Source organism: Tursiops truncatus, chromosome 4, assembly GCF_011762595.2.
Source record: "Tursiops truncatus isolate mTurTru1 chromosome 4, mTurTru1.mat.Y, whole genome shotgun sequence".
NCBI lineage: Eukaryota > Metazoa > Chordata > Mammalia > Artiodactyla > Delphinidae > Tursiops > Tursiops truncatus.
The window spans coordinates 63636522-63664516 of NC_047037.1; the positions used below are offsets into that span (position 1 = coordinate 63636522).

A 27995-nucleotide genomic window follows, 5' to 3' on the forward strand; every position below is an offset into this window, starting at 1 on the left:
AGCATTCTCCTTTCTCATGGTCAACACCAAGGACCTATCTCAAGCCTCCTGTGCTGGGCGTTCTCCATCTGCCCCCCGCAAATTCACTCTCCATGCTTTCCTATGACTCTGTGCCTGGGGAAATAGAAATTTGGACTGTGTCAACTGGATGTCCTTGCTCTCTGGCTTTGATTTGGGACTGGGCAGTAGTAACGCTGGTACAAAACTGAGAAGAAGAAGGAGAGTGAGGCCAGGGTGTCTGTCCCCCTCCTCCCCGCCCTTGCAGAAGGAACCTGTAACCACGGGCTCCTTCTCTCCTTTGACTGTAAGTTTCAGCCCCTTTCAGGCAGCCCTGTCTGTGTCTCCCCTTTTCCCTCCAGGCCTGGAAGTCAGAGGGGAGGAGGAGAGGCTGGGGTAATGATTCCCTTCGCAGTTCCCACCAGGTGGGCTTCCTCAGGGGGGGTCTCTGCTCCTCCTGCTGCCTTAGGTGTACGGGTGGGATTGGTTCCCTGCTGTGGCCAAGCCTGGGGTATGGTCCCTTTCCTTGTTCATCTCTACCTTGTTAAACTCGACCTACAACTTTGTAAATAGTCCTTTTATTTCGACCCTCAATGACTCCATTTGAGCTTGTCATTTTTGTCTGCTGGGACTCTCAGGTTTTTTCACCTGTGAAATGGGAAAGTTGACCAAGTGGAGTTTCTGATAAATCAACATTTCTAGTGGTTACTACTGGTCACTTTTGAAATCAGTGACTGATTCTGACAAAACTTGTTGCAATCCGAGTTGTGTAAAGATAAACTTCGCGCTCGATTTGCAGTTCTGTGTGCCTGTCCTGTTATCTGATAATGTTTGGACTATGGGCATCTCATGTAACTTTTAAACCATTTTGATAAAAATTTTGTCCTGGGATTGAGGATAGGGTTGTTTTTGTGAATGAGATGTCTAGATTCCTGAGGTTTGGTATATACGTTAGAATTGAAATAAAGAGGGAGGCCTTCTTCCCTTAATTCTGTGGGTATTTTCCGTTAGGTCCTCTTACATTGAGCCAAAATCCACTCCTACCCTCTTCTCCTGATGCCACCTTTGTGCATGAAGAACCACCCAAAACAAACCCGCACAGAGAGAAACAGAACAACAGAGGTTTGGGCTGACCTCCAGATCTTGTGCAGATTTCAGTGGTGAACCGAAGCTTGTTTGATCAAATAAGCTTGAGATGAGCTCTCACAGGATCACAGAGGCTCAGGGTTAGGGTGGATCTTAGAAGTCATCAGTTCCCTCCCCCATCAGATTGGTCATTGCCAGGCAGAGAATCTTCTCCAAGTCTTCCAAACCCTGCTTAAACAGCTAGAAGGACAGAGAGCCAGAGCTGGGGAGTGAGGAGATCTTTAAAAAGCTTGTCTGTTTGATCTTGGCTGGATTTGAGACATTGTTTCTGACAAAGAGCTTTTTAAATTTTTAATAGAATATGTGGGGTTTAGTTTAGCTCTATGACCTCTTTTCCACCTCTTCCACCACCCAGGTTTGTGACCCTTCCTGGGGCTCGTGTTCCTAAATGGGACACTTCAGGATGCCATAGTGAATCTCTTTCATTTGCCGTGCACTGCAAGCTTTTCAGAATGCCATGGGGTACTTTGCACTTGTGGGTTAGACCAAGCTTATGGTAGGATCTTCATTTTTCTGACAGGGATAGAAGTATGACCTACTGGTAATACCAAGAGAATCTGATTTGCTCCTTTGGTAACTGGAATAGTGATTCCACTATGAGTAGTGCACTGGCCCTGTCCACGTTGCCCCTGTGCCCGGGCACACTGGCATCATCGAGTGGATTTCAGGAACACCACCATATGGACCTCTTTAGCCTTCGCAGTGGTTGGGCAGAGAGTTGGTCACCTCTGTCTGTGAACTTTACCTGATTGCACTGTACAAATATGATCGTTGTCCCCTGTGTACCAGGATGAGATAAAGATTAGGATGTATTATTCTCTTGCCCCCCCCTTCCTCCTGCCCTCTCTCTCTCCAGACTGCTCTCTGCATATTGCTGATGCTCGCATCGTCATCACTGCTGATGTGTTCTGTTTCCTTGTGGTTTATAGATGATCACGATGCAGTCCTGAGGTTTAATGGGGCACCCACAGCCAACTTCCAACAAGATGTGGGCACGAGAACCACCATTCGCCTGATGAACTCTCAGGTAAAATTTCTTCTGTGCAGAAGTACAGTGAGAGAAGTTTCCTTCCTAACACAGTCATGGACGGCGCTGAGTAGAGTGCAGTGGTCAGTACAGAGACTCTGCAGTTAGCTTGCCTGCCATCTAAACCAGCTTTGCCTCTCTTAGCTAAAAGATCATGCCTAAGTTACTCATGCCTCTGTTTACTCATCTGTAAAGAGGGGAGAATAACAGTACCTTCCTCACAGGGTTGTTGTGAGGAACACACGAGAAAATCCATGGGCTCTGAAGTAGAATGTATTTACTAGGAGCACATCAAAGCCACTGGCTTAATTAAGTCCCTTGCCCTTCCTGCGTCCCGGATTCCTCATGGAGAAAAAGACAGTGATTCCATGATCCAGCGTGGTACTTTGGTCATGGGAAAGCCCCTGTGGCATTAGTCTGCATTACTGGAGGTGTCCAGTGTCCAGAGAAAGCCGAGTTCTGCTGTCCCCGTGGCCGCAGGTCACATCCAGAGTGTTGCCCAAGGGAAAACAGAGGATATCCAGGGAGAGAGAGGACTGTCGTGAAAAGTAAATGAAGCAATGAACGTGGGTGTGCTTTCTATGCTGTAAAACCTTATCCAAGTATTATAAGACAGCATCACAGTGTAATTTATGTGTAATACAGCATTACAATTCAGGTATTACCTCATGAATCCCCCTAGACTATTCATTTCCTGAAGTATTTCCAGGTAGCATATGCTGATTTCTCTATACTAATGGGAACTTAAGAAGTACTCTTGCCACAAAGTTCTGCTAATGGATTGAATTAGTGGAAAAAGCTGGATTGCACATATAACAAAAATAGCATGATAGGGCTATAAACCCACTCACCTCACTCCCGACCACCAATGTCTGTCTTTTTTCTGAGTATACGTGTAAGCCTTGGGGGGTTTTATGTCAGCGTTTAGACTCTGTACACTTTCTAGGGCTCGTGGGTGTGGACTGGGTCCTGGAAGTGACCCTAAGTGCCCTTTCAGCACCGTCCCAGCAGAATATGCATTTCTCCTCCCCTCTGCCAGGCCTCCACTTCCCTGTTTCTCCCAGCAATCTCTTCACTGCCTGACCTTCAGGAACTCACCACCTGGGCAGAAGCTGCTTCCTGCATGGCCTGCTTTCCATCTGAGGCCCACAGTCCTAGGAACCTTTTCGTGATGGGACTTAACTCCTTTGCAAGAGGCCACCATCTTGTTTTCGATTCTTCTAATCCTTCTGTTATTATTTGGGTGATGATGATGTTGTCACTTTCTAACACTGTAACATCCTCCAGCAGCCTCTCTGTGCTTCTAATACCTGTTTCTGTTCAGCCTTACGTTTGGGGGTTCTACATTACTTTTATGATAAGCTATAAGAGGGCAGGTTAAAAAAAATAGATTCGTCGGCAAGAGAGTCTCTGGAGCAAGTGGTACTTGAGCTAGACTTTGAGAGATGGGCAGGATCTAGAGAAACAGCACTAGGAAGGCATCCAAACAGTGGGATTGGCAGGACAGAGCCGCACAGGAGACGAGGGGGCACTCAGACAGCCCTGGCAGGGTGGGGATGGGTCTGGACTCGTGCTGCATCGCAGAGGGAGGTGAGGCTGGGGCTTCATGGCTGCTCAGACTCTGGTGAGTCTGGAAGATCAGGCAGAGGGGCTGGGATGAGCTCGCCCTTCTCTCTCCTGTCCCTTCTTGTGCCGCAGTCACAGAAACCTGGAGCTGGAGGGCTCCCCAGGGAATGCAAATGCCTAACTTCTGCTTCTGTATAAGATGGTACCTAAATACCCAGGAGAAAGGTGTACTTACCCTTGCTTCCTAACACAAACGGGGACGGTGCTGCGCAGAGCACAGTGGTGAGGACAGAGACTGCAGCTAGCCTGACTGCCGTTGAAACCAGCTCTGCCTCTCTTAGCTAAACGATCACGCCTAAGCTCCTTATGCCTCTGTGAAGAGGGGAGAGGGGAGAATAACTACCTCCTCACAGGGTTGCTGTGAGGAGTAAGTGAGAAGATCCACGCAAAGCATTTAGCGGCCGGCGCTTATGCATAAGTGTCACCTGCTCTGATATTTATGTGTGCGGAACTGAGGTGGGTGTGGGGGGTACGTTGGTGAGCGAAACAGACTCAGCCCTGTTCTCGTGACACCATCCAATAGTCATACAAACAAATATAAAGTTACAACAGACAGCTACAGAGGAGAGGGTTAAGGTGCTACCAGAGCCCATAAAGGGGCATTTTCCCTAGGCAGGGAAGTCAGGAAGAAGTGAGGAGGTGATTCTCCACCGCGCCCGAGGAGTAAGGGTAGACGGCGAGAAGTGGGAGAAGAGGCAGCAGCGTGGGTGAGGCCTGTGTGGAAGGGAGCTGGGACGCACCAGGACCCGGGAAGAGGTGAGTCTGGGTGGTGGGGATGTAGAGAGGGACGAGGCTGAGGGTGAGGAGGAGCCAGGCCATGGTGCCTGTTTTCTTCTCTGAGGCATAGCCAGACTTGCGTTTTGTAAAGCCCTCTGGCTTCCATCTGATCAGTGCAGTGGGTGCGGTGGATGGACAGACACACTTAGGGGGCTCTTGCAATCGTGTGGACTAGCAATGCTGGCAGTTGCGCCAGAGTGGAAATGAAGGGGACTGTGAGGAAAGAATGGATTTGAGAACTACTCAGAGTGTGCAGCCACCAGGCTGTAGTGTGTGGTTGGGCGTGAGAGGTGAAGGGAGGGGGGCCACAGGTGCACCTGGGTTTCTGGCTTGCGTAACTGGCCAGCTAGTCACTGAGACGGGAAGGAGTACTGGCAGATGTTTTGGGTTGTGAGGGGCGGGTAGGGTCAGAGAGGCGGGCAGGGATCAAAAACGTGGTTCTGCATATGGTTGATCTGAGCTGCCTTTTACGTGTCTGTGAAGAGAGGTCCAGTAGGCAGTTATAGAGATGGGACTGGAGTTCAGTGGAAAGGTCTGGGCTGCAGATGAGGGTTTGGGAATCGTCTCTATCTATGTGGCAGTGAAACAGTGAGACCAATTGAGGGCACTAGAGGGAGTGTAGAGAGAGGAAAAGTCCATGCAGGGGGTTTGGGTAATGAGAGCGGCGAGAAGGAGGTCAGAGCCATCAGACGCTGCTGAGATGCCAATTTAGATGAAGATTGAAAAGCATCGTTCTCTCCTTAGCAAAATGGAGGCCACCGTTGGCCTCAGCGACAGCCGTTGGGGAGAGCGGTGAAGCCAGATTGGAGAGTGTGGAGGAGTGGGGAGGGAGGAAAATGTGGCGAGTTCTTGCAAGAAGGCTGGCTCCGATGGGCAGAGAGAAATAGGGCAATAGCTATAGAGAGTTGAGGGTTCCGGGGCCAGTTTTTGTTCTTTTCATTTTTTAGATTGCAGAGAATTGAGTATGTTTAAAAGTCAATGGGGGGCTTCCCTGGTGGCGCAGTGGTTGAGAGTCCGCCTGCCGATGCACGGGACACGGGTTCATGCCCCAGTCCGGGAAGATCCCACATGCTGCGGAGCGGCTGGGCCCGTGAGCCATGGCTGCTGAGCCTGCGCGTCCGGAGCCTGTGCTCCGCAGAGGGAGAGGCCACAGCGGTGAGAGGCCCGCGTACTGCAAAAAAAAAAAGTCAATGGGAAGACTGTCACAAAAGGACAATCACTGTATGATTCCACTTATATGAGGTCCCTGGAGTGGTCAAGCTCCTAGAGACAGGAAGTAGAATGGTGGTTACCAGGGCCTGAGAGGAAAGGGGAATACTTGTTTAATGGATCTAGAGTTTCAGTTTCAGAAGAAGATGAAAGAGTTCTAGAGATGGATGGTGGTGATGGTTGTATAACAGCATGAATGTACTTAATGCCTCTGAACTGTACACTCAAAAATGGTTAAAAGAGTGCATTTTATGTTATACATATTTTGTCACACACACAAATTTAAGTCAATGAGGAGAAAACCAGTTGATAGAGAAACTGAATATACTTAAAAGAGGAGATAATTAAGTCAGTGGTGGGAGTGGTGGATCCAAAGCCTAGTGGAGGATTAACCCCAGCAGGAGGGGTCAGGAGGGGTCAGAAGGGAAGTAGGATGCAGGGGAGTAGCTGGAGGCCGTCTCTAGTGGAAGGATGACGGGGCTTCAATTTTCTCTGCAAAGTAGGGTACAGAGAAAAGGAGGCTTTTCATAGGGAGGCTGAGGGGAAGAGAGGTTTCAATAGAGGAGGTTTGAGCCAAGAAGGTTTGAAATTGTCATTGAGGAAAGAGTAAACCAGAGGAATGGAGTAGGGGCTCCAGGCCGTGCTAGCCGCTTCGAGGTTGGGGAGCGTGGATTCAGAGAGAAATCCAGCTGTTTGCTCATGGGTGGTATGGTCTGCAGATCAGTAGGAAGCTACAAGCAAGAGAGGGAGCACGGAGGAGGCCTGGAAATTCTCCTGGATTCGGGAGGCTACTCCCTTCTCAGGCATCTCTTCCAGGTGTTTAGTGAAGAACTAACCCTCAATCCTCAAAGATTCTGAAACTTTAATTTCTAGCAATTGCTCTCCTGGGTATATATCCAAACAAAACAAAAACAATGCTGAGAAAAGACACATGCACCCCAATGTTCACTGCAGTGCCATTTACAATAGCCAAGACATGGAAGAAACCTAAGTGTCCATCAACAGATGAATGGATAAAGAAGATGTGGTACATGCATACAATGGAATATTACTCAGCCGTAAAAAAGAATGAAATTTTGCCATTTGCAACAACATGGATGGACTTGGATGGTATTATGCTAAGTGAAATAAGTCAGAGAAAGATAAATATTGTATGATATCACTTATATGTGGAATCTAAAAAATAAAACAAACTAGTGAATGTAACAACAACAACAAAAACAGACTCACAGATACAAAGAACAAACTAGTGGCTACCAGTGGGGAGGGGCAAGATAGGGGCAGGGGATTAAGGGGTAGAAAACTACTAGGTACAAAATAAAAAGCTACAAGGATATATTGTACAGCACAGGGAATTGATTTTATAAGAACTTTAAGTGGAGTATAACCTTTAAACATAGTCACTATATTGTGACTAAACATATAATACTGTTCACCAACTATACCTCAATGAAAGAAAATAAAGCCAAGGTAAGGTTGCCTGGGAATTAAGAGACAGACCTTGATCGAATTTCTCCCTCAGTACCTAACTGCATGAGTGACTTGAGCAAGTCGCCTTATCTTTCTGAGTGTCAGTTCCCTTATTTGTAAAGGGAAATAAGAAAAGTTGCCCTGCTGGGTCTTTGTAGGATCCGGTGAGATTACTGAGCGTGGAGCATGTCACTCAGAGGCCCTCATGCTGAAGCAAAGGCTGTGTAAAGGGTGGCCGTTGTCCCTAGTGCAGTGTGAAGGCCTGCCTGTGTCTGCTGAGCAGTCACTGTGCCCTCCCATTTCCCAGGCAAGTGGGCATCTTGGCTCCCAGCAAGGATGTCAGCCAGCTTGGGGACGCTTCAGAGGTGCCCAGCAGAAGGGAGAAAATTAAAGGATAATTTTCAGGAAAAAGTAAGCTCATGACTATCATAGTGTCTATTTTATTCATATGAGGAGGGAACCAGGCAGATGTTATAACCGGTTCAGAGGAAAAGTCAAAACAGTACAAAATCTGAATAAAGGAATGCAACTGTTTTTTGTCACGAGGTGGGCAGGAGGAAGAGGGAATTTAACTGAAACTCTACTGGGCAAGGTTGAATAAGCGTGTCTGTAGTTCACTACAACTTACAACGCGCTGCAAAACAGCTCTCACGGGATTAGAATCTGATAAAGAGGAAGGGAGGGCTGCAGACAATGCATAGTTCTCCACTGAGGTACAGCATGTTTTCCTGCACTTCTGGATGGCTGTGGTCCCTTTGCCAGGGCTGAGAGGGGGTGGATGGCTTCCCAGGGTGCCCAGTCCACTCTCAAGAAAGCCCTTCCCATCCTCTTCAGGCACGCTGACCCTCCTTCCTCTCTTCCTGTAAGTGGCACTAAACATCAAGCCTGTTGCTGTAACACTGGTCACGGGCAGCCGCGTGACCTTGCTCCTTGTGATACTGACATGTGACTGATGCCCTTCTATTATGGCCCTTTCTCATATTGGTATCCTAGGAAGCTGGCAGTCTGTCTCCTCTATCTTTTGTCCCAGTTGGTTATCCCAGCTGTTTTGTGTCTGTTTCTGGGCAAACTGAGTCCCCACCATCGCACCCAGACAGCACCTGGCACCCCGGAGTTCCTGGGGGAATAGCTGTGGGTTTGGTAAATTGTGCCTTTGAGCAGCTCATTTTCTTCCCAGAGGGAGAGCTCCTCTGGACGGCAGCTGGGCCCGGTTTTGTTTGTTCAGCTCCCAGCCTCCTCACATGCAGAGGACAGCCTTTTGTGCATCTGGCCTGTGACAAAGCCATGGAAAACAAAGAGGTGGTTTCTAATTGAGAAGATGGCTTTTTAAAGAGAACGGTGTCATACCGTGAAGTTTCAGCAGCTCTACGCAGGCATGTATGTGCCAGGTGTTGTTATGAGATTCCACAGGGAAACCACATAGAGCTAAATGTGGGTCTTTAAACAAATTCAATTGTGACTCTAAGTGTAAAGGTTTCGTGAGACTCAGCTGAGCCCCTGCTGGGCCCAGTGGCTTCCTTAGAAGCTCTTGTACAGGTTTGGGAAGAGAAAACCTACACCCTGTGCATAGTGATACGTGGACTGGACTTCACCCAGGGCATTGCCAGATCACTTCATGGGGCTTATCTTGAGATATTAGCTGATGCCACTTACTAAATACTTCTGTTGTCTAAGGGCCATACCTGTCTTACCACATTTCATGACAACTCTGTGAGGTGTGGCCACAAAACACCATTTTAGATAAAGACACTAAGGTTCAAAGAGTTGAAGTGAGTTACTCAGGGTAGCACAGAAACTAAGCAGTAGAGGTGGATCTGGATCTAGGTTTGTTTGCCGGTGGTACATTAACTCCCCTGAGCTTTCTTTAAGCGTTTCTAGGTCGCTGATATTTTTCAGAAACAGAGAAGGGGCTCGACTTGATGATATTGGACACAGGGTGCCTTCTTACTCCAAACCTCTGGGTCATAAGTGGCTTTCAACGTGCCAGAGCTGCCCTTGGTCTTCTCTTCCTTGTGTAGCCCATCCATCTGGTGTGCAGCCAGCTACCTAGATTCCATTCAGTCAATCGAATAAGCTCCCTCGAGACCCTGCCTAGTATGGGGGAAGAGCAGGAGAATGCAACGCTCTCCTCCTCATAAGGGCTTCCGTTTAGTTGAAGAGAAGACGACACACCCCGCTCCCCAACATACACACACACACAAAGCCAGTAAAGGTGCTGTGCGGAAGCAGAGTATATTCTTTTTGCATGAGTTTGACTATTTTAGATACCTCATGTAAGTGGAATCGTGCAGTATTTGTCCTCTGTGTCTGGTTTACTTCACTCAGTATAATGTCCTCCAGGTTCATCCATATTTGTCATATTTGGTAGAATTTCCTTCTTTTTTGATGCTGAGTAATATTCTATAGAAGCAGATTGTTGAATGGTGGTTGCCAGGGGCTGGGGTGAGGGACAGATGGGGAGTTGCTATTCAATGGGTATAAAGTTTCAATTGTGCAAGATAAATAAGTTCTTAGAGATCTGCTCTACCTTGTGCCGATAGTTAACAGTACTATATTTTGCACTTAAAAATTGGTTAAGAGCGTAGATCTCATGTTAAGTGTTCTTACTGCAATGAAAAAAAAGCAGGGTGTACTCCAGTGTGGGGCCGATACCCCCGGCCTGGAGTTCTTTGGCATGGAGTTCTTTCTGTGAGGGCACTACTGAATTTTGAAGGGAACATTCAAAACCTATATTTAATTTGTGGAAAATAGCTATCTTTAAAATAACCTGCTATCTGACCTCACACCACATTTCAGCTCAGTCACCACGTACAACCAGTGCTTACATCAGAATCTCACTCAATCATCAAATGTCTACACTTTGAGGTCATTTGCTAGGAATTTTTGCGTCTGTGTTCATGAGGGATATAGGTTTGTAATTTTCCTTTCTTGTTATGTCTGTCTGTATTTTTGATATCAGAGTAATGCTATCTTTGTAGAGTGAGCTGGGAATGGTTCGTCTAAAATTTTCTGGAAGGGTTTGTGTAGAACTGGTATTACTTTTTTCCTGAGTGTTTGGTAGAGTTCACCAGTAAAGTCATCTGGGCCTAGAATTTACCTTGTGGGAAGGTTTTTAGCTACAAATTCAACTTCTTTAATAGACACAGGGTTATTCATGTCACTTGTTTCTTCTTCCCGAGCTTTGTTAGTCTATATCTTTCAAGAAATTTGTTCATTTCTTCTACGTTATCGACTTTGTTAGCATAAAGTTGTTCATAATATTTCCTCATTATCCTTCTAATATCTGTGGAATAAGATGTGATGTCTGAAGTGACATGACATCCTTTAAGGTGATCCAAATGGTATTGGAAATCCCAGAGCCGAAAAGGACTTTGGAGATCAACTAGCCATTCATTCATTTCAGAATGAATTACTGATCACCTGCTCCATGCCAGACTTAGTGAACAGGGCTAGAACTCAGCTGCCAACAACAGCAGTAAAACAGAAACAGACATGCTCCCTGCCTTTGTGAAGCTCAGGGTCTTGCCTGATTGTTTCATTTTACAAATGAGATAACTGAGGCCTGAGAGGAGAAGGTGAGCTGTACAGTTGCACAGAGGACAATGGCAGGCCCATGTAGGCTGAAGCCTTCCTAACGGCCTGTCCAGGACTCTTTCCTGGCTCTCTGGTGACACGTTCTAAGTCCATGTTTTCTCACTCCCATCATATAATTTATCCATCTCATTTATCACTTAGCTCTCCCACTATGAGAGGAGGCATTTTGGGCCTGTTTTGTTCATTGATGCCCAATGCCCAAGTGCCCAGGATAGTGCCCATTACATAGTAGATGTGCAAGAAATACTTGTTGAATGAAATATAGTCCAAAGAACCTTCTGTTCACTCAGTGGATTGCCTCCAAACTTCGTTTTGTTAAACTTTTTATTTGAAAATACTTGAAAACTTCCAGAAAAGTTGCAATAATATGACAAATACAAAGAATGCCTATATACCATTTATCCAGATTCACTTATTTTTTCATTTTACCCCATTGCTATATCATCTGATCTATCCATCTTTCATATTTTTTTTCATTTGAGAGTAAGTTGTGTACATTGCAGACATCAAGCCCTAAATATTTGTTACAGACCGAAAGTTTACAGCTCTCCCACAAATTTTACGTTGAAGCCCTAACTATCCAATATGATAGTATTTGGAGGGAGGTGGGGCTTTGGGGAGAGAATTATGTTTAGATGAGGTCCTGAGGGTGGCGCCCCCATGATGAAGGGATTAGGATCCTTATAAGAGGAGGAAGAGGGACCAGAGCTCGCTCTCTCTCCGCCATTAAGGACACAGTTAGAAGGTGGCCATCTGCAAGCCAGGATGAGGGCCCTCACCAGGAACCAATCTGCTGGCACCTTGACCTTGGACTTCCCAGCCTCCAGAACTATGAGAAATAAATATCTGTTGTTTAAGTTACCCAGTCTATGGTGTTTTGTTATCGCAACCTGAGCAGACTATGATTTTTTGGTACCGAGAAACAGAGTGCTGCTATACAAATACCTGAAAGCGTGCAAGTGGCTTTGGAACTGGGAAACTGGTAGAAGCTGGAGGAGTTCTGAAGGGCACACTAGAAATACAGACATAGGGAAATTCTGGTGAGGACTCAGAAGGAAAAGAGGAGAGCTGGAGAGAACGCCTCGTTTTTTTTTTGTTTTTTTTTTTTTTTGCCTTACGCGGGCCTCTCACTGTTGTGGCCTCTCCCGTTGCGGAGCACAGGCTCCAGATGCGCAGGCTCAGCGGCCATGGCTCACGGGCCCAGCTGCTCCGCGGCGCGTGGGGTCTTCGCGGACCGGGGCACGAACCCGTGTCCCGTGCATCGGCAGGCGGACTCTCAACCACTGCGCCACCAGGGGAGCCCGAGAACACCTCCTTTTAGAGAAGACAAATAATCATGAACAGAACGTTGGCAGAAATATGGATGATAAAGGCCATTCTGGTGTGGTCTCTCAGATGGAAATGACACGAGGAACATGTTATTGACCAGTGGAGAACAAGTGACCCTTGTTATAAAGTGGCAGAGGACTTGGCTGAACTGTGTTCTAATGTTTTGTGGAAGGTGGAACTTGTGAGTGAAGAAACTGGATATTTAGCTGAGGCAATTTTTAGAAATTGCCTTAGGGAAAGCACTGAAGGAGTGGCTTGGTTCCTCGTGACTGCTTTTAGTAAAATGTGAGAGGAGAGAAATGAATTGAAGAAGGAATGGTTTAGCAAAAAGGAAACAGAACTTAAAAGATTTGGAAAATTCTCAGCTTATCTATATTGCAAAAAATGAGAAAACTTGTTCTGAAGAAAACTAAGAGGATGGCCCAACAAGCATTTGATAAAAAGGTCAGTGTGGGAGTGAACCACAGACCTAATCAGCCACCCCAGCAGAAACACTGCTAGTGTGAACTGAACGAGTGTGGATACAGGACAAAATGAAGGCAGGCTGTCAAACTTAGATTCTACAGGACCAAACTATAGAGCTCTTTGCCCGCAAACATATACCATTCTTCAAGACAAGGGAAGAATGAACCCAATGGTGATTCAGAGACCATCAGGGCTGCCTCCTTGGTTTCAAAGGGGGCAGGGCACTGCCTTGACCTCAGTAGGCCATATGGCAGCTGCCCAGGGCCTTGGGGGAGTGACTCCTACCCGGCAGAGCCACGCAGGTGGGACTGATGCCCCACCACGTCTATAAGGCAGAGCATCAAACCAGAGAGGATTATTCTCAAGCCTTAAGATCTAATGGTATGTACTTTGCTAGGCTTAGACTTTCTTGGAACCTGTCACTTCTTTCTTCCTTCTAATTTCTCCCTTTTGGAATGAGAATCTCTACTCTATGCCTGTTCCACCACTGTATTTAGGAAACACATAATTTATCCAGTTTCACAGGTTCACAGCAGGAGAACAGTTTAACTTCAGGTTGAATCGTTTTGCTCTCTTCTGGTTTAGATAATAATATTTAGATAAGACTTTGGACTTCAGCCTTTAGAGTTGATACCGGAATGAGTTAAAACTTTTGGGGATGTTGGGGTAGAATTAATGTGTTTTGTACGTGAGAAGGACATGATTTGGGGGGATACAGGGGTAGAACGTTATGGACTGAATGTTTCTCCCCCAAATTCATATGTTGAAGTCCTAACCCCCAATGTGATGGTATTTGGAGACGGGGCAAATGGGAAATAATTAGGTATAGAAGAGGTCTTGAGGGAGGGGCTTCCACAATGGGATTGCTGTCCTCATAAAAAAATAAGGAGAGAGACTAGAGCTTGCTCTCTTTTTACCATGTGAGGACACAGGGAGAAAGCAGCCATCTGCAAGCCAGGAAGTGGGCCCTCACCTGGTAGCTGAATCTGCTGGTACCTTGATCTTGGACTTTCCAGCCTCCAGAGCTGTGAGAAAGAAATGTCTATTGTTTAAGGCATCCAGTCTATGGTATTTTGTTATAGAAGCCTGAACTGACCAAGATAATACTTTAATGTGTACTTCCTAAGAATATGTCTTATGTAACCAAAATATAGTTATCAACTTCATACATTTACACTGATACCATACCTTAATCTGGCTGCATTGCAGTTTTGTTAATTGACCCAATAATGTCTTTTATGGCATATTTTTTCTTCTAGCACAAGATCCAGATTAGGATCACGTGTTGCATCTAGTTGTTACGCCTCTTTAGTCTCCTTCAACCTAGAATATTTCCATATCCTCTATCGTTTAAGACACTGACATTTTTGAAGAATAAAGTCCTTCTTTAAAGTTTTTTAAAATTTAGGGTTTATCTGATGCTTTCTCAGTATTAAATTCAGTTTCTGTATTCCTGGCTGGAAAACTACACAAATGACACTGTATCCTCCTAAGAGCATCATATCAGGAGGCATCCAGTGTCCATCTGCCCTTCAGCTTGGATATGGTGTTGTTTGATTTGGCCACTGTATAATTACATTTTTCCCTTGCGGTCTATGAGTGAACACTTTTAATACTGTGCCATTATTCTGCTCCAGATCAAAATTCCCTCCTACGTTTAACATTCATCGATCACTTTTGCCTGAGCCAGCCTTTACTATGATGGCTGAAAAATGATGGGTCTTTTAACTTCAGCTCTCCCTTCTCCATGTAATCCAGCTGGCACTCAGAATTTTATTATAAGCAAGAAGCCTCCCTTCTCCTCCTCCATTTATTTCCTTCCTCCCTCCCTCCCTCCCTCCTTTCCTCCCTCCCTTTCTTTCTTTCTTTTCTTTTTGTATTTGTTATTGGTAAGAACTCAGAGATTCCTATATTTTCAATGGTTTCTAATTCATTACGGTTCTGAACTACTTAGGTGTTCAACTTGTCCCAGATCTGGCTAGTGGGAGTTCCGTCAAGCTGGCTCTTGTTTCCCCATGACATGCATGCCCTCATCATTTTTTAAAATACTTCTATACTTTCTGGCATAACAAGATGTTCCAGTTCATTTTGTAACCTATCTGTTGGGTTTTTAATATTTCATCTTTATTAATTTTATCCTGAATGCACAAAGTGTTCTGGCTCAGAGACAGATTTCTTATTTAAATACCTTAGAGTAAGTAAGAAGTGCATTAGTCTCCGCTTACATTCTTATTCCTAGTGCAATGCAATAAGAGCCAGGCCAATTATCCTACATGAGTAGCCAGGTACCCTATAAGCAAGGGACAAAAAATAAGTCATTTTTTTCCCTTGCTTATAAAAGGCAGGAGGTAGCTGAAAAAGAGTCCCCTTCTTACTCCAGCCCTTTGGAATATAAATAAACTTACCTAGAGCTGTCCCTAAGTTCCTGGGCTCTTTCCTCCTGCTCCGGTCTTCCTGGTCTCTTAGAATATATTTGTATTAACCTAGAGATATAGTCTGAGCTGTAACCATTTAGCTTCTTGGGGGAGATAAGCGAAGTTTTACTATGTTTTGAGTCAGAGAAGAGCAATTAACTAGACAAATAGCTATAGATTTTATTCTCATTGTTTATAAAGTCTCAGGAATCTGGGGCTTTCTGCAGGAGTGCCGAGAGATCCTGGGAAGTTTTATTTCCCCATACTATCCTCCCCTACTTCTGGGATATGCCAGTTTTTCCCAAGGAGCCCTGGTTCCTTTAAGTGAAAAATGGTACTAGAGACCAAGATCTAGGTACTAGATATGTTCATGCCTAACGAGGTTGTCTTTGCTTCTTGGCCCTTTCAGCAGGTAGAGGAAATATATGCATGTACACACACAATACTCATACATGTGTATTCATTCATTTACACATATGCATACGTGTATATGTATACACACCTACATAGACACATGTATATACATGCAAAGATACCTATTTTAGAAATGACAGACTTAAATTGATACCTCAGTCTTTCCACATGAAGGTATTCCTTGCCTTCCCCATTGTGTATTTGTAACCCCCCCCTTCTTTCAAAGTGAGAATCCCCCTTCTAACAACATCAGCACACTGATTTATTTGCTCATATCTATAGTACATCTAAAGTAATTTGAAAATTGTTTTGCATATCTCTACATAAAACAAACCTATCAAAGTTTAGGATTTGTTTGCAATTCTCTTTCACACCCTGCCCAAGACTGAGGGGATATGGCCAAATAATGAGGTAACCCTAAGTTACCTCGATTAGTCCTTCTGTTTCTCTTCACTTCGATTATGAATTCATTTGAAATTCAACTGTATTCATTTTGTTCCAGTTCTAGGTTTTCCTTTTCCTTACTTAAAAAAAAAAAACACAGAATATTAACATGCTTCCAAAATTCAAAACTATCCAAAAAGGTATCCAAAAAGGTGAGTGTTACTCACTCCTGAATTCCTTCCACCCTGTTTCACCACCACCCTTTGTAGGTAACTCACTACTGTTGTGTGATTTATACTTATATGTTTCTATTTGTAAAGACAAATATATATATAAATATATATGTTTTAATTCACCTTACTCCTTACAAAAATGTAGTAGACTATATATGCTCTTTTACAGTCTGCCTTTTCCCAGTACCTTCTGGAAACTACTCCATATCAGTTCATAGAAATCTTCCTCATTCTTTGTTGCAGCTGCATAGTACTGCTTTGTGGGGGAGTTTCACAGCTTATTCTTTCAATCTCCTTTGCTTGAACATTTAAGTACTTTCCAACATTTACTTCCTCTAATATATTATGGTTCTTTGGATGACCTTTCCTGTGATTCTAGGTAGAATTACGGGCCCCTCTGATTTGGGGTTTGTGGTGGGTTTCAATTTGTGGTGCCCTTCTGTTTAGCACTTCCCTGTCCAGGTCCAGTTTACAATGGTCAGGCCTTCCCTTAAGGCCCAGAGCCTTCATATCATTTTTCAGGTCTACGGAAGACCTTGAAGACCTCTTTGTCTTCCTAGAGCACTAGCTAGCTTTGCAACTGTGGCAAATTTGCAAATCTGGTGGCCAGAACACAAACTTTATCGTCCCTTAACATTTTTGAAAGATTGCCTAGTACAGTGGGAGGTCAGACATACCTTGATTTGCAACCCAGCTCCATCCCTTCCTAGCTGTGTGATCTTGGGCCAGTTTCATAACCTCTCAGTTTCCTTTTCAAGCCCTGTTTGGGGCTTGGAAATATTGTGAGGGGTAAGCGAGAAGACATCGAACTGGACTGTTGTCTGAGTTTAACAAAACCACTAAGCCTAAGCTCTATAGTTAAGAGATATCAATATCTACACATACACACACACACACGGTGTATTAGTTTCCTAGGCCTGCCATGACAAAACGCCACAGATGGGGTGGCTGAAACAGAAAGATTTATTTTCTCAGTTCTGGAGGCCAGAAATACTAGACCAAGGTGTCATCAAGGTTGGTTTCTGACAAGGGCTCTTCCTGGCTTATGGATGGCCACCTTCTCTCTATGCCATCTCATGTGCATGTCGGTTGGGGGGAGAGAGATCTCTGCTGTCTCTTCCTTTTTCTTATAAGGACATCAGTTTTATTAGATTAGGGCCCCATCCTTATGACCTTGTTTAACCTTAATTACCTCTCCAAAGGCCCTATCATCTCCAATATAGTTACACTGGGGGTTAGGGATTCAACATATGAATTTGGTGCAGGGGGACATAATTCAGTTCATAACAGAGGGGAAGAAAGATCTGGTACGATAAAAGACTCACATATTCACAGTGGGAATATCTGAAGAATGCAGTTATGCATGATTATTTTCTTCCATATGTATGTAGATAGATTTTGTGTGTGTGTGTGTGTGTGTGTGTGTGTGTGTGTGTGTGCGCGCGCGCGCGCGTGCACGTGGATTCCTGTATTTTCTAACTTTCTGCAGTGACTATTTCTTACTTTATGACTGCAAAGTTTACTTTAAACAGGTTGCTAAACAGCAACAGTCCATCTCCCAAGTGTAGTCTTTTCCTGGCATGTACTGCCTGGGGGCTCCGTTGCTCTGGCAATGACTTGCTTTCTTCATCATGAGGCCCTGGGGATCCCTGAACTCAGGTCAGACTGTGCATGTGGGTGAGTACAGGAGCATCTGAGAAGAGCTTTATTTTTAAGTCACTTGTGCTGCAGTTGGACAAATGACAGACTGAGATGTTGTCCAGACATGGCTGGTCACCCAGGCAGGGACTTACAGGATGGTCATGTCCTATAAATAAGGCACCTGGGGCCCAGAGAAGGTAAGTGAGTAGGGATAAATCACCTGGTGTCAGGTCCTCTGCACAGAAAGAAGCATAGCTTAAGGCTTAGACTTTCAATATACCAGCAGATTTTTTTTTTGAATGGGGGGTGGAGTGGGATGGGACAGGGAGTGAAATTGTAGAGTTCAGTCATGAAAGTCATGTAAAAAATAGTGTGAGGGTGTCCCACTTCCCCCTGGGGCCTCCCTGTCACCCGCTCAAACATGTCTACCTTGCAAAGCCCTGTCTGCCAGGATGCACACTCTGCCTTTGGACTATAGCGCTGAATTCCTGTGCTGTGAGTTACCGTGTTCTCCACAGAAAGAGGACAGTGCTTAATGTTGGAAGGTGTGGGGCCCCTCCTAGTTCCTATGGCCGCTCACCTGTGGGACTCCAGGTCAGTTGCCTCATCCTTGAACTTCAAATCCCCACTCCACTCCCAAAGGCACATACCAGCTGCTCTTCTTTCCAAGTTCTCATTTTAGGAAATGGCCTGAGGTCCAGGAGTCACCTTGACCTCTTTTTTCTTCACTTTCAACAACCAGTTAGTCTACAAGCCTACAGCTGACAGTTGTAACTCTTTTTCATTTCCCCATCATTTTTTACTTAGGCTATAGCAGCAGCTTCTATCTGATCTCCTTTTCTGTAAAAACTCTAGTCCAGAACACGGGTCAGTTTGGATTCTTCTCACTTACAAGCCTTCACTGGTCCTGTAATCTACTGAGGAAATGCTAAGCTCCCTGGTGTGGCCCCTGCCTACACTTCTCTGACCCCTTCTGGCCCTCCTTTTGTATCTAAGCCACTGGACAAACTGCAATTCCCAAAAAAGCTATTCACTCTACTAATTAGAATTAGGTTTGGCTGCAAGTGACAGGAATACTCTGCCCGCCTCTCAACACTAGCTTAACAAGATAAAAATGTATTTTTCATGTAAAAGAAGTCTAGAGTTGGTATGGTGTTCCAGAGAGTCAGGAACTCAAGCTTCTACTCCCTTGTGCATCTGCCATTCTAACACGTGACTTGCACTTCATGGTCCAAGATGGCTGCTCAAGCTCCAGCCATCACATCCACTTTTTGCCAGCAGGAAGGAGGAATGAACAAGGAAGGGCATAACCCTGACTCTAAGAACAGTTCCTGGAAGTCACACTTGCTTACACACCTTTGGCCAACATTTTGTCACATGGCCATACTTAGCTGTAAGAGAGGCTGGGAAATTTTTATTTCAGGTAGTCTTTATTTTAGGTAGCCATGTGTTGAGGTATCTGTTACCAAGGAGGAAAGAGAGGATGGGTATGGGGTGACACCTAGCAGTCTCTGCCATGTATTCTCACATCTGGGGATTTGCACACGTCGTTTCTTCTGTCCAGGTCCTCTTCCCTCTCCCTCCTCACTCCCTTGACTTGCCTAGTCTTATTTGTCCCTTAACATTCACTTACCTCATGGCCATCCTCACTCTGGCACCCTGTGACTGCCTGGGGGCTCCTTAGCACGCAGTACAACTGCACAATCTCTGGCCAGGGTGGGCCCACCACCAATAGTTCTTGTTTCAAAGATACACTGAGGAAATGAGATGATATTCTTCAGGCTCCCAGGACCTTCCTACGTCTGGGGGAAGGTGTGGGGACGGGGTAGCTGAATGACCTTAGAGGCTCTTGGCAAATTGCCATCCTTGGTTGTACAGACCACCCATCTTCCCATAGTCATTCTTCAGATACTGCAGGGACATTGATTAAGTCTCAGCCTCCTCGTGATGGTGAGTGATCGAGGTGGGGAGGGATTTTTTTTGGAGGGGAGCCATGCTGTGCGGCTTGCGGGGATCTTAGTTCCCCAACCAGGGACTGAACCTGGGCCCCCAGGCAGTGAGTGCGCCGAGTCCTAACCACTGGACCGCCAGGGAATTCCTGGGGAGGGATTATTGTTGTGATTCTTGCTTTCAATTCCAGTCAATTCTTGTTTTGATTTCTGCCATTTGTTCATTTTACACCTGGGCAACATCATCTCCCACCTGCTTTTTAAGGTGACTGACAGCAGATCACACAAAACAACTCTGTCCCTTAAGAGGGACACAGCTGCTTTCATTGCTAAGCCTTCGGGGCCCCTTCTCTCTCTTTCTCACTCACTCCTGTGCCGCATTTGATCCTCAAGACACCTCCTGTTTGAGACAGCAGGGCAGTGTTACCTGCACTAGGCCTAGGGCGACTGTCTGACCTTCTCACGGTCATCAGACGAGTGGCAAAGCCAAGAACTGAGCCAGGTCTTTCTGTAATAAGTCTAGTAGTTTTCACCTTCTGCTGCCACACTTTTCATATTTTGATAAGTACTTTAATTAACATTTCTGTTCATAATTTTTCCCCAAATTTAGCTTCTCTTAGGATAAATGCCAAAATGTAAAATTACTGAGTCAAAGGGTATACAGTAAATACTTTATTTTTATTTTATTTTATTTTTCATCTTTATTGGAGTGTAATTGCTTTACAATGGTGTGTTAGTTTCTGCTTTTTTAAAAGGCTGTTAATGGATTTTGCAAAACTGATCTGTCCCATGGAGTCTTATCACAGTCACATTTTGCCCAGGCCAGCCTGACAGCAGGGGAGCCTGGGAGTGTGGGGAGGAGAGGAGCAGTAGCTGGTTCCCCAGCACGGTGCACGTGATCACTGCCCCAGCCTGGTGAGATTCTCACATTTAAGCGTATGTTTCTGCATATGCCATGGTCCCTCCACACGAGCCGACTACTTCATTTGGTGCTCAACCACAGATACTGGCATCTGGTCCAGTGCTGCAGAAACCATGGCCTGTATTAGATTCTGAGATGTCCTGTGTCCGTCTCCATCATGCTTTGTAATAACTACGTGCTGAACTTTATAGGTGACTGAAGGGCTTTTCAGAGATCATTTTGGTTATATGAGATTCTGACTTTAAACCTCACCCCCCCCCGACTCCCATATAAGGTATGACTGCAGGGGACTATACCCAGAGCCATTTTCACTGTACCCTTGGCTCCAACAACCTCAAAAGTCTGAGTGGAACCCTTTCTACTCTATGGCTGATGAATTATGACAAAATGTCCTTTCAGGCCCACACAGTTCTGGCTGGCATCTTTGCCTTCTTCTTAAGTTAAGTGCTGCACCCAAACTCAGAAGCTTCATGGGGCTCTGGGGCCTCAGGTGGTACTTATAATGTGTCAGGTATTACTACAAGCCAACAGTCACATGTAAATGTCCAGGTGACAGCTTGTCTGTTTCTTCCTGCAGTTGGTCACCACAGAAGGGCGCTTCCTCAAAGACAGTTTGTACAATGAAGGAATCCTAATTGTATGGGACCCGTCTATTTACCATTCAGATATCCCAAAGGTAAGTGGGTGTCCATGGGAAATTGGGATTGAGTCACCTGTTTGTCTATAGATTTCCCTGAGGTCCTGGGTTTTAAAGTCACGGCTGACCTGGACCACACTGAGGGCTGGCTATTTCCATTTTAGGGCACCCCACTTCTGGACTAGCAGTTCAGAAGGATTCCTGTCCTGTACCAGTGCTCTCCATGCCCACCCTGCACTGCCATGTATTTGTCTCCCAATTATGGTCTGTACCAGGTGTAACAGTGGCTGGATTTCCCACCATCTGGGGTGGATTGTGTTCATGTAATACAATTATTATTCCTGACGGGCACCAGCAGGAATAGACAGTGGTTACTATCACTTCTATACGTAATATTACCACACTCTTCCCACACTTCCAATTTCCAGATGCTTCTCATTTCACTCTCGTAGCTACATAAAGAAGTAGATAGGCAGAAGCATGGTTATTCCCATTGTACAGAGGAGGAAAACAGAATATGTGTGCATGTCGGGGGGTCACCTTCCCTGGGACCTGATTGCTAAGCAGAGGGCCCAGATCTGCAACATCAGCTTTTCCAGGGAAGGAGAAAGAGTCTCAGTCCTGCTGGAGTCTAGCTTCTCCAGAATGACCCTCTCACCGTTACACACGTCAGTTGGCCTCTCCCTGATACGGGCCTCTCCCTGATACGGGCTGTGGCAGTGGCCACAGGAGAATGGCTTTAGGGAGGAGGGACAGAGAGCACTGTTCTTGGGACACTTAATTCTTATGCTGGACACACCAATAGCTGATGGGCTCTGGTATCCCTGGCACTGTCCTCTCACTACCTCAGTTTCCAGTTTTGTGTTGATCTCACTTAGAACTGAAATTTGCCTGGGTCAGGTCAAGGACTGTGAATCCACAGATGTGGCAAGCTGTGCCCCCGTTTTCACCCCTTTAAAAGAGAGGTGGGGTTAGGTAGGGCCAAGAGGCCCTCTCGGCTCTGATATCCTTCCCAGATTCTAGGATCCTGAAGTCTGAAGCCGTTCCAGGGTCAACAAGCTCAAAGCTTGGTGAGCACAGTGCTGGCTCCCCCACTATCGAGTGAGAGCTTGAAGTCCGGAATTGTCTGTGCCTCAGGAGTCTGCCTTGGTCCTTCCCCACCTCCCCTCAAGTCCTCAGACGAGGATGACCCCCTGGGGGCAGCAGTGGCATTGGCACGTTGCTCTCCTTGAGAAGACCTCTTCCTTCTTTTTCAGTGGTACAAGAATCCCGACTACAGTTTCTTCGATAGCTTCAAGAGTTATCGTAAGCTTCATCCTGATCAGCCCTTTTACATCCTCAAGCCCCAGATGCCTTGGGAGCTGTGGGACGTCATTCAAGAAATCTCCCCCGAGCAGATTCAGCCAAACCCCCCCTCTTCTGGGATGCTCGGTGAGTCCATGTCTGGGGAAGGACCTCTTGTGCTTGATTCTAGAACAGATTAGCCTTCTACTGGGGTCTCATTCGTTCATTCGTTTGTTCGTTCACCACACAGTTGCTAGGTTTTGGCTGTGTTTGTACGCTGAGGCAAATTCCAGCGAAGACACAGAGGTCGATAAGATAGACTCCGCCTCCTTAATTGCAGGGTGTCCAGTGGGAGAGTTCAGTCAGGTGTCTGCGGCAACGTTCAGTTTGTGCCAGGAAAGAGTGACCAGCCCGTTGCCATAGGAGAGAGGACCCCCTTCCAGAGGGACAGTTTGAGAACTTGGCCCAGGCCTGGGAGAGGGGAGGATTTGGCAGGTGGAGATGGAGAAACGGGAAGCACAGACAAGAGGCGGCAAGAAAACAGGAGGAGCAGGGCTGAGACTCGGATGAGGCCAGCGAAGCACTTGCTTCAGGTGTCGATTGAAGGAGGTGCCAAGAAATTCAGAAACAAATGATATCTTAATACAGTATCTTTTTTAAAAAAATCACAATTACTGCAAAATTTTATGATAGACAAAATATCAAAATTTTAGATAAAGACAGGATCAATAATGTCATTATTGTCCTGGGCCATATTAAAATCTGTGGAAAAAGGAAGAGTCAATAATATTTTATTCAGAATTTCAAAAATCTGTTCACCCTAGTGACCACCCTAGTCGTGGCCCTGAGAGAAGCCTGAGTGGTCAGGCTTAGCCGGGTTTGGGGGCCACGAATGGAGCTGTGGGTGCTGACGTGGGGGTGGGCTGGGGTCAGAGTGCTGGGGGCCCTGCATGTTGGCTACAGACTTTCTTCTTGGACCTACTCCACACCTCTCCACCCTGATGGCCCGTCTGCCCTTCCCTCCCTTTCACTTTGAGTTCAGCTGGACCACGGGCACTTTCCATGAGCCTCCAGGGCTGCCTACGGCTCCCCGCCCCCCGCCCACCTCACGGTCCCGGCCCACCCATCTTCCCTACTGGACTGCAAAGTCCCTCAGGGCAGGGACTGCGTTTGCCTCATCCTTGTGGGTCTGGTGCAGGATAGCCCTGAGCTAAACGAACAAATAAGTGTTTACTATCAGAGGCATTTCCTGATAGAAAGAGATGGAAGCGCTTTCAGCATCCCATCGTGTTCATGCCTTTCTCTTCCACTTTTGGATGGGTGCATTAGGGGGCTCTCCCTGGACCCCTTTTGAGCAGAAGTAGATGGAGAGCTTCCTGGGACACTTTCTCATTGCCCTACTGCCTGCCTTTGCCCATGCTATTCCCGCCACCGCCAGGCTTTCCCCCTTGCCCAGCCCTCATGGCCAGAGCCCCTGCCAGGCCCCATAGCAGTGCTCCGGGAGGTGCACCAGGACCCTCTCTCATGGAGGGCTCCCTCCTATCATCTCTAGAAGCACTTCTGCTGTGCCTTCATCAGTTAGTTGCAGAGGTGTCTTTTCTCCCCCACTGAACCAGGAGGCAGCCAGAGGGCAGAGGTGGGGCTTTTCCCATGTCTGATTCTTCTAGAACAGAGTTGCTGCTAGCAGTTTACAGTTTTGCTGTTAGTGAGGACTGACTGTTCATCATAAAGATTCCCTATATTTATGGTTGACAAAAGCAGTCTAGAGCCATGATGTTATTGCATCCTAACGATAGCCTATGTGGTAGGAAGCGTGGGTAAATCACCCCCTTGGGGCAGATGAAGAACCTGAGGCCCCAAGCAGATGAGCAAGCCAGGTGGGGACAAGCGTGGGTGGTGGCAGGCGTCTCCCACCTCTTGCTGGGTTTGCACCCTGAGTGTTCTGTACCCTCCCTGAGAGCACAACCTGGCCACACCCTCCCGGCTCTTGTCTCCCGCCTGACTGAGCAGAGCGCATCAGTACAGACCACGGCATGCTCCTGTGCCAACGGTCCCTCCTCCCACCTGAGGCACGAAGCCTTCCCTCCCCACGCTGTTCCTCCGGGTACTGATATAAGAAACGCCTCCCAAGTTACCATCTACAGAGCTGCTAGAAGGTAATATCTGCACGGAATGGTTCCGTCTCCTCAGTCACGTTGTCCTGTCTCTTCACATAGCTTATGGACAGTCATCAGTTCATTGATGATGGAGCCCTCCAACCCATTAGTGTTCAGGGAGGACCTGCTGTGCACCAGGCCCTGACCTGGGTGCTGAGCAGGGCAGCACGAACCCTACGAAGGTGCACAGGGCCCTGCACCCAGAGGAACAGCCTGCTGGACTGGCTTCCCAGAACAGCTCAGACTGGGAATCACACTCAGGAACTCCAGACAGCCCCCTCCCCAGAGTTGGGGGCGTAAGCTGCTGGGCTCCCTGGGCAGCACTCTGGGGAGCTGGGGTGGGCTGCCGGGCAGGACTCACCTCTGCTCGCCTCTCCAGGCATCATCATCATGATGACGCTGTGCGACCAGGTGGACATTTACGAGTTTCTTCCATCCAAGCGCAAGACCGACGTGTGCTACTACTACCAGAAGTTCTTCGACAGCGCCTGCACGATGGGCGCCTACCACCCGCTCCTCTTCGAGAAGAACATGGTGAAGCACCTCAACCGGGGCACGGACGACGACATTTACCTGCTTGGAAAAGCCACGCTGCCTGGCTTCCGGAGCATCCGCTGCGGAGCATAAGCTGCCCGGCCAGGCCCCCTCACCCTTCTCCACCGGGCATTTTACAGCTGGTCTCCTGGCCACCCTGGGCCCAGGAAGGCTGTTCCTGAATGATCACTGCCTGCAGTCCAGGCAGCAAGAACCTTCAGGAATCCAAGGGCAGGGACCCAGGCCCAGCCTGCCCTTTTGTCATGGGGGTGTGTGACTCGAGAGCTTCCCACCACACTCATGTACACACGCCTAGGATTCCTTCCAGTCAGAGTCTTCTCTGCCCCTCCCCCGCACAGGTAAATGCGAGATCCACCTTTCCCAGCAGGGCTGCCAAAGCTGGGCTGCTTTCCCCACTGGAATGGTGTTATTCTTGCAAACCAGTGCTCTGTCACGCTTGAAATCTACACCTAGACACTGATTTCATGTTTTAAACAAACTCTCCCATATTATGATTGTGCCCATTACAAGGTGCCTCTGAGGGGCAAGTAAGTGTCACAAGGCATAGGAAACACAGTCAGTTCCTCCAGAACTACTAAGCTGCTCCTCAGGTCCACGCCCTGGGAGAGGCAGTGTTCCTATCACTCCGCTGGTCTGGCGGCCCTTGGCCTTGGTGCTGGTGAGCAAAGGGTCTTGATGCACCCACAGCCCTCTCCATGTGTGAGGAGATGAGAGTACAGAAAAGGTACCGTCTCCATCCTCAAGTTGCTTACAGCTCAGTGCGAGTGGCCGAATGGATTCGGTGTGCTCAGTGCCCTGTGGGCTTGCCGGGTGGTGGGCTTGCTGTGCTGCCATCTTCGCACCAGCAGGGGCCACACGCTTCCTGTGTCAGTGGGCCATAGAGGGCGTCATGGAGCTGGGGGCTGTGGAGTGGATTTTAGAAGAGGAAGAACATGTCAAGCAGATTCTGTCCGAGTCATCTGAGATGTGTTTTCCTTTCTGCCTTTATTACCCATATTTATCCGCTAAGAGCTGCCTGAATTCACATGAACTTCAAGTTATTTTTGAGGAAGCCCCTCCCTCATGTCTGAGGCAGCAAGTGCAGCCCCGTGACAGATGCCAGGCAAGCCAGATGCCAAAAGCCCGATTTCCCCAGGCTCGCCTGCTCTGAGCCTAGCCTACCCGCTGGGCGTGCACACCATATCCAGGTCTTCCTGTTGGATGCCTACCCCCAAACCTCCTCCTGCAATCTTGTTTTTCCCTTTACTCTTCCTCCTCCAAAATTACTTTTAAGCATTTTCCACTTTAAAATATCCTCACCCATTTTTTTTTTTTGGACCTTCACGGGCCTTTTGTGAAAGGTCTCTCAGGGACTGGGAATGGGGTTTCCCAGGACTTAAAGTAGCTCTCAGAGGTCAGAACCCTGGAGATCATGACTGATTCTCACCAGGTGTATCAGATTGCTGTACCCTCCACCCCTCCCTGCAAGGGAGCAACACCAGAGTCTCCAGGCAGAGGCCTACCCACTGTGGTCTGTCTACTCACTCCCTGGACCATTGTGCTAAGTCCCCTCCCCCGATGGGGAGCCACACTGGACTGGACCAGGCTTCTGGACTCCCAAAGCTAGCCCTGTGTGCTCAAGGGCCTCGAATGTTTGAGCTCCAGACCAGCTGTTTTGGAGCTGGAATCCTCGTTCGCTGCCAAACCACTGGCTTGAGGAGGCAGTAGAAAGAGCTCTGGAGTGAGAAGCCCTGGGTCTTCAAAGTGATGTTCCCCTATTACTCGATATGCCACCATGGGCAAATTCTCCTCTCTGAGCCTCTGTTTCCACATCTGTAAAATGGGTGATAAGCCTGCTTCACAGGTGCTGTGAGGGTTACCTGGCATATTGTAGGTGCTCAGTACATGCTGCATTCCTCCCTTCCTTTACTAAGGACCTGCTCTGTGCTCACATCTGGGCAGGACCCTGCTTTGAAGGCCAGAGAGGGGTCCTTGTCCTGAGGGAAGTTAATGTCCTATTGGGAGACTACACCTACCCTGCTTAGAACACCCTGGAAACCATCCGAGGGAGTGGAGGGTGCAGAACGTGCCCCTCCTCCTCCCTGCCTGCAGCTTAGGCCTGATCTGCTCGGGGATGGGCAGAGCACTGGGGCCACTGGCTGCTGTGTAACATGAGTCTTTTCCATGTCTCTGGGCCCACGAATTCCTCACAATCTCTGAATCATGAGCACTGAGTGCAGCGGAAGGTGGCATTCCATCATCAGGAGCGAGATGTTGGTGTGGACACTAAGACTACACTGGGTAGATGCTAGCTTTTAGTTGTTATTATTAAGGGATCAAGTTAATTTCATTCTGTGCTTTCTCTACATGGAAACCGGTAGAATGCAAATAAGATGTGGATATTATCATTAGTCTGATAAGATGTTTAATATTTGTGACAGGTAATTTAAAAATTATGACCGAGTCCTGTAGGAAAGCCGCTGTCTCTAAGGTGTTCTGTTTTCTTCAGTAGCCATCTGTTCATTCTATACCATGAGGTCCTGAAATCCTTCCATCAATCAGATAAGCGATTGATATTGGTTTGGAGTTGAGACATCAGTCTCAGAAACTTCTGAATCATGACTAAGCTAATTCTGAATTACCCAAAGATTATGTAAAATTTTAAAATAAATGATTTTGAAAAAGCTTGTCCCTCTTTTCTTACTTGCTAAGGGAACAACTGCTCATTGTCAATTCTTGTCTCCAAAGAGGACACAACTGGAATTCCAAACCCCCAAATCCTCCCCC

The 27995-nt window shown here is 47.0% G+C and overlaps 1 protein-coding gene across 5 annotated transcripts in view; it reads left to right on the forward strand.

The window, feature by feature from the left end:
* Positions 1-27995, forward strand: part of ST6GAL1 (ST6 beta-galactoside alpha-2,6-sialyltransferase 1) — a 156393-nt gene that overhangs the window by 109403 nt on the left and 18995 nt on the right. For 2 of the 5 annotated variants that reach the window (XM_073804007.1, XM_073804011.1), the window contains 4 exons: positions 2073-2170; positions 21175-21273; positions 22491-22665; positions 25054-27893. In XM_073804007.1, coding sequence (XP_073660108.1) covers positions 2073-2170; positions 21175-21273; positions 22491-22665; positions 25054-25301 — 620 coding nt within the window. In that variant the 3' untranslated portion in view covers positions 25302-27893. The other 3 variants (XM_073804008.1, XM_073804010.1, XM_073804009.1) reach the window with 3 other exon arrangements.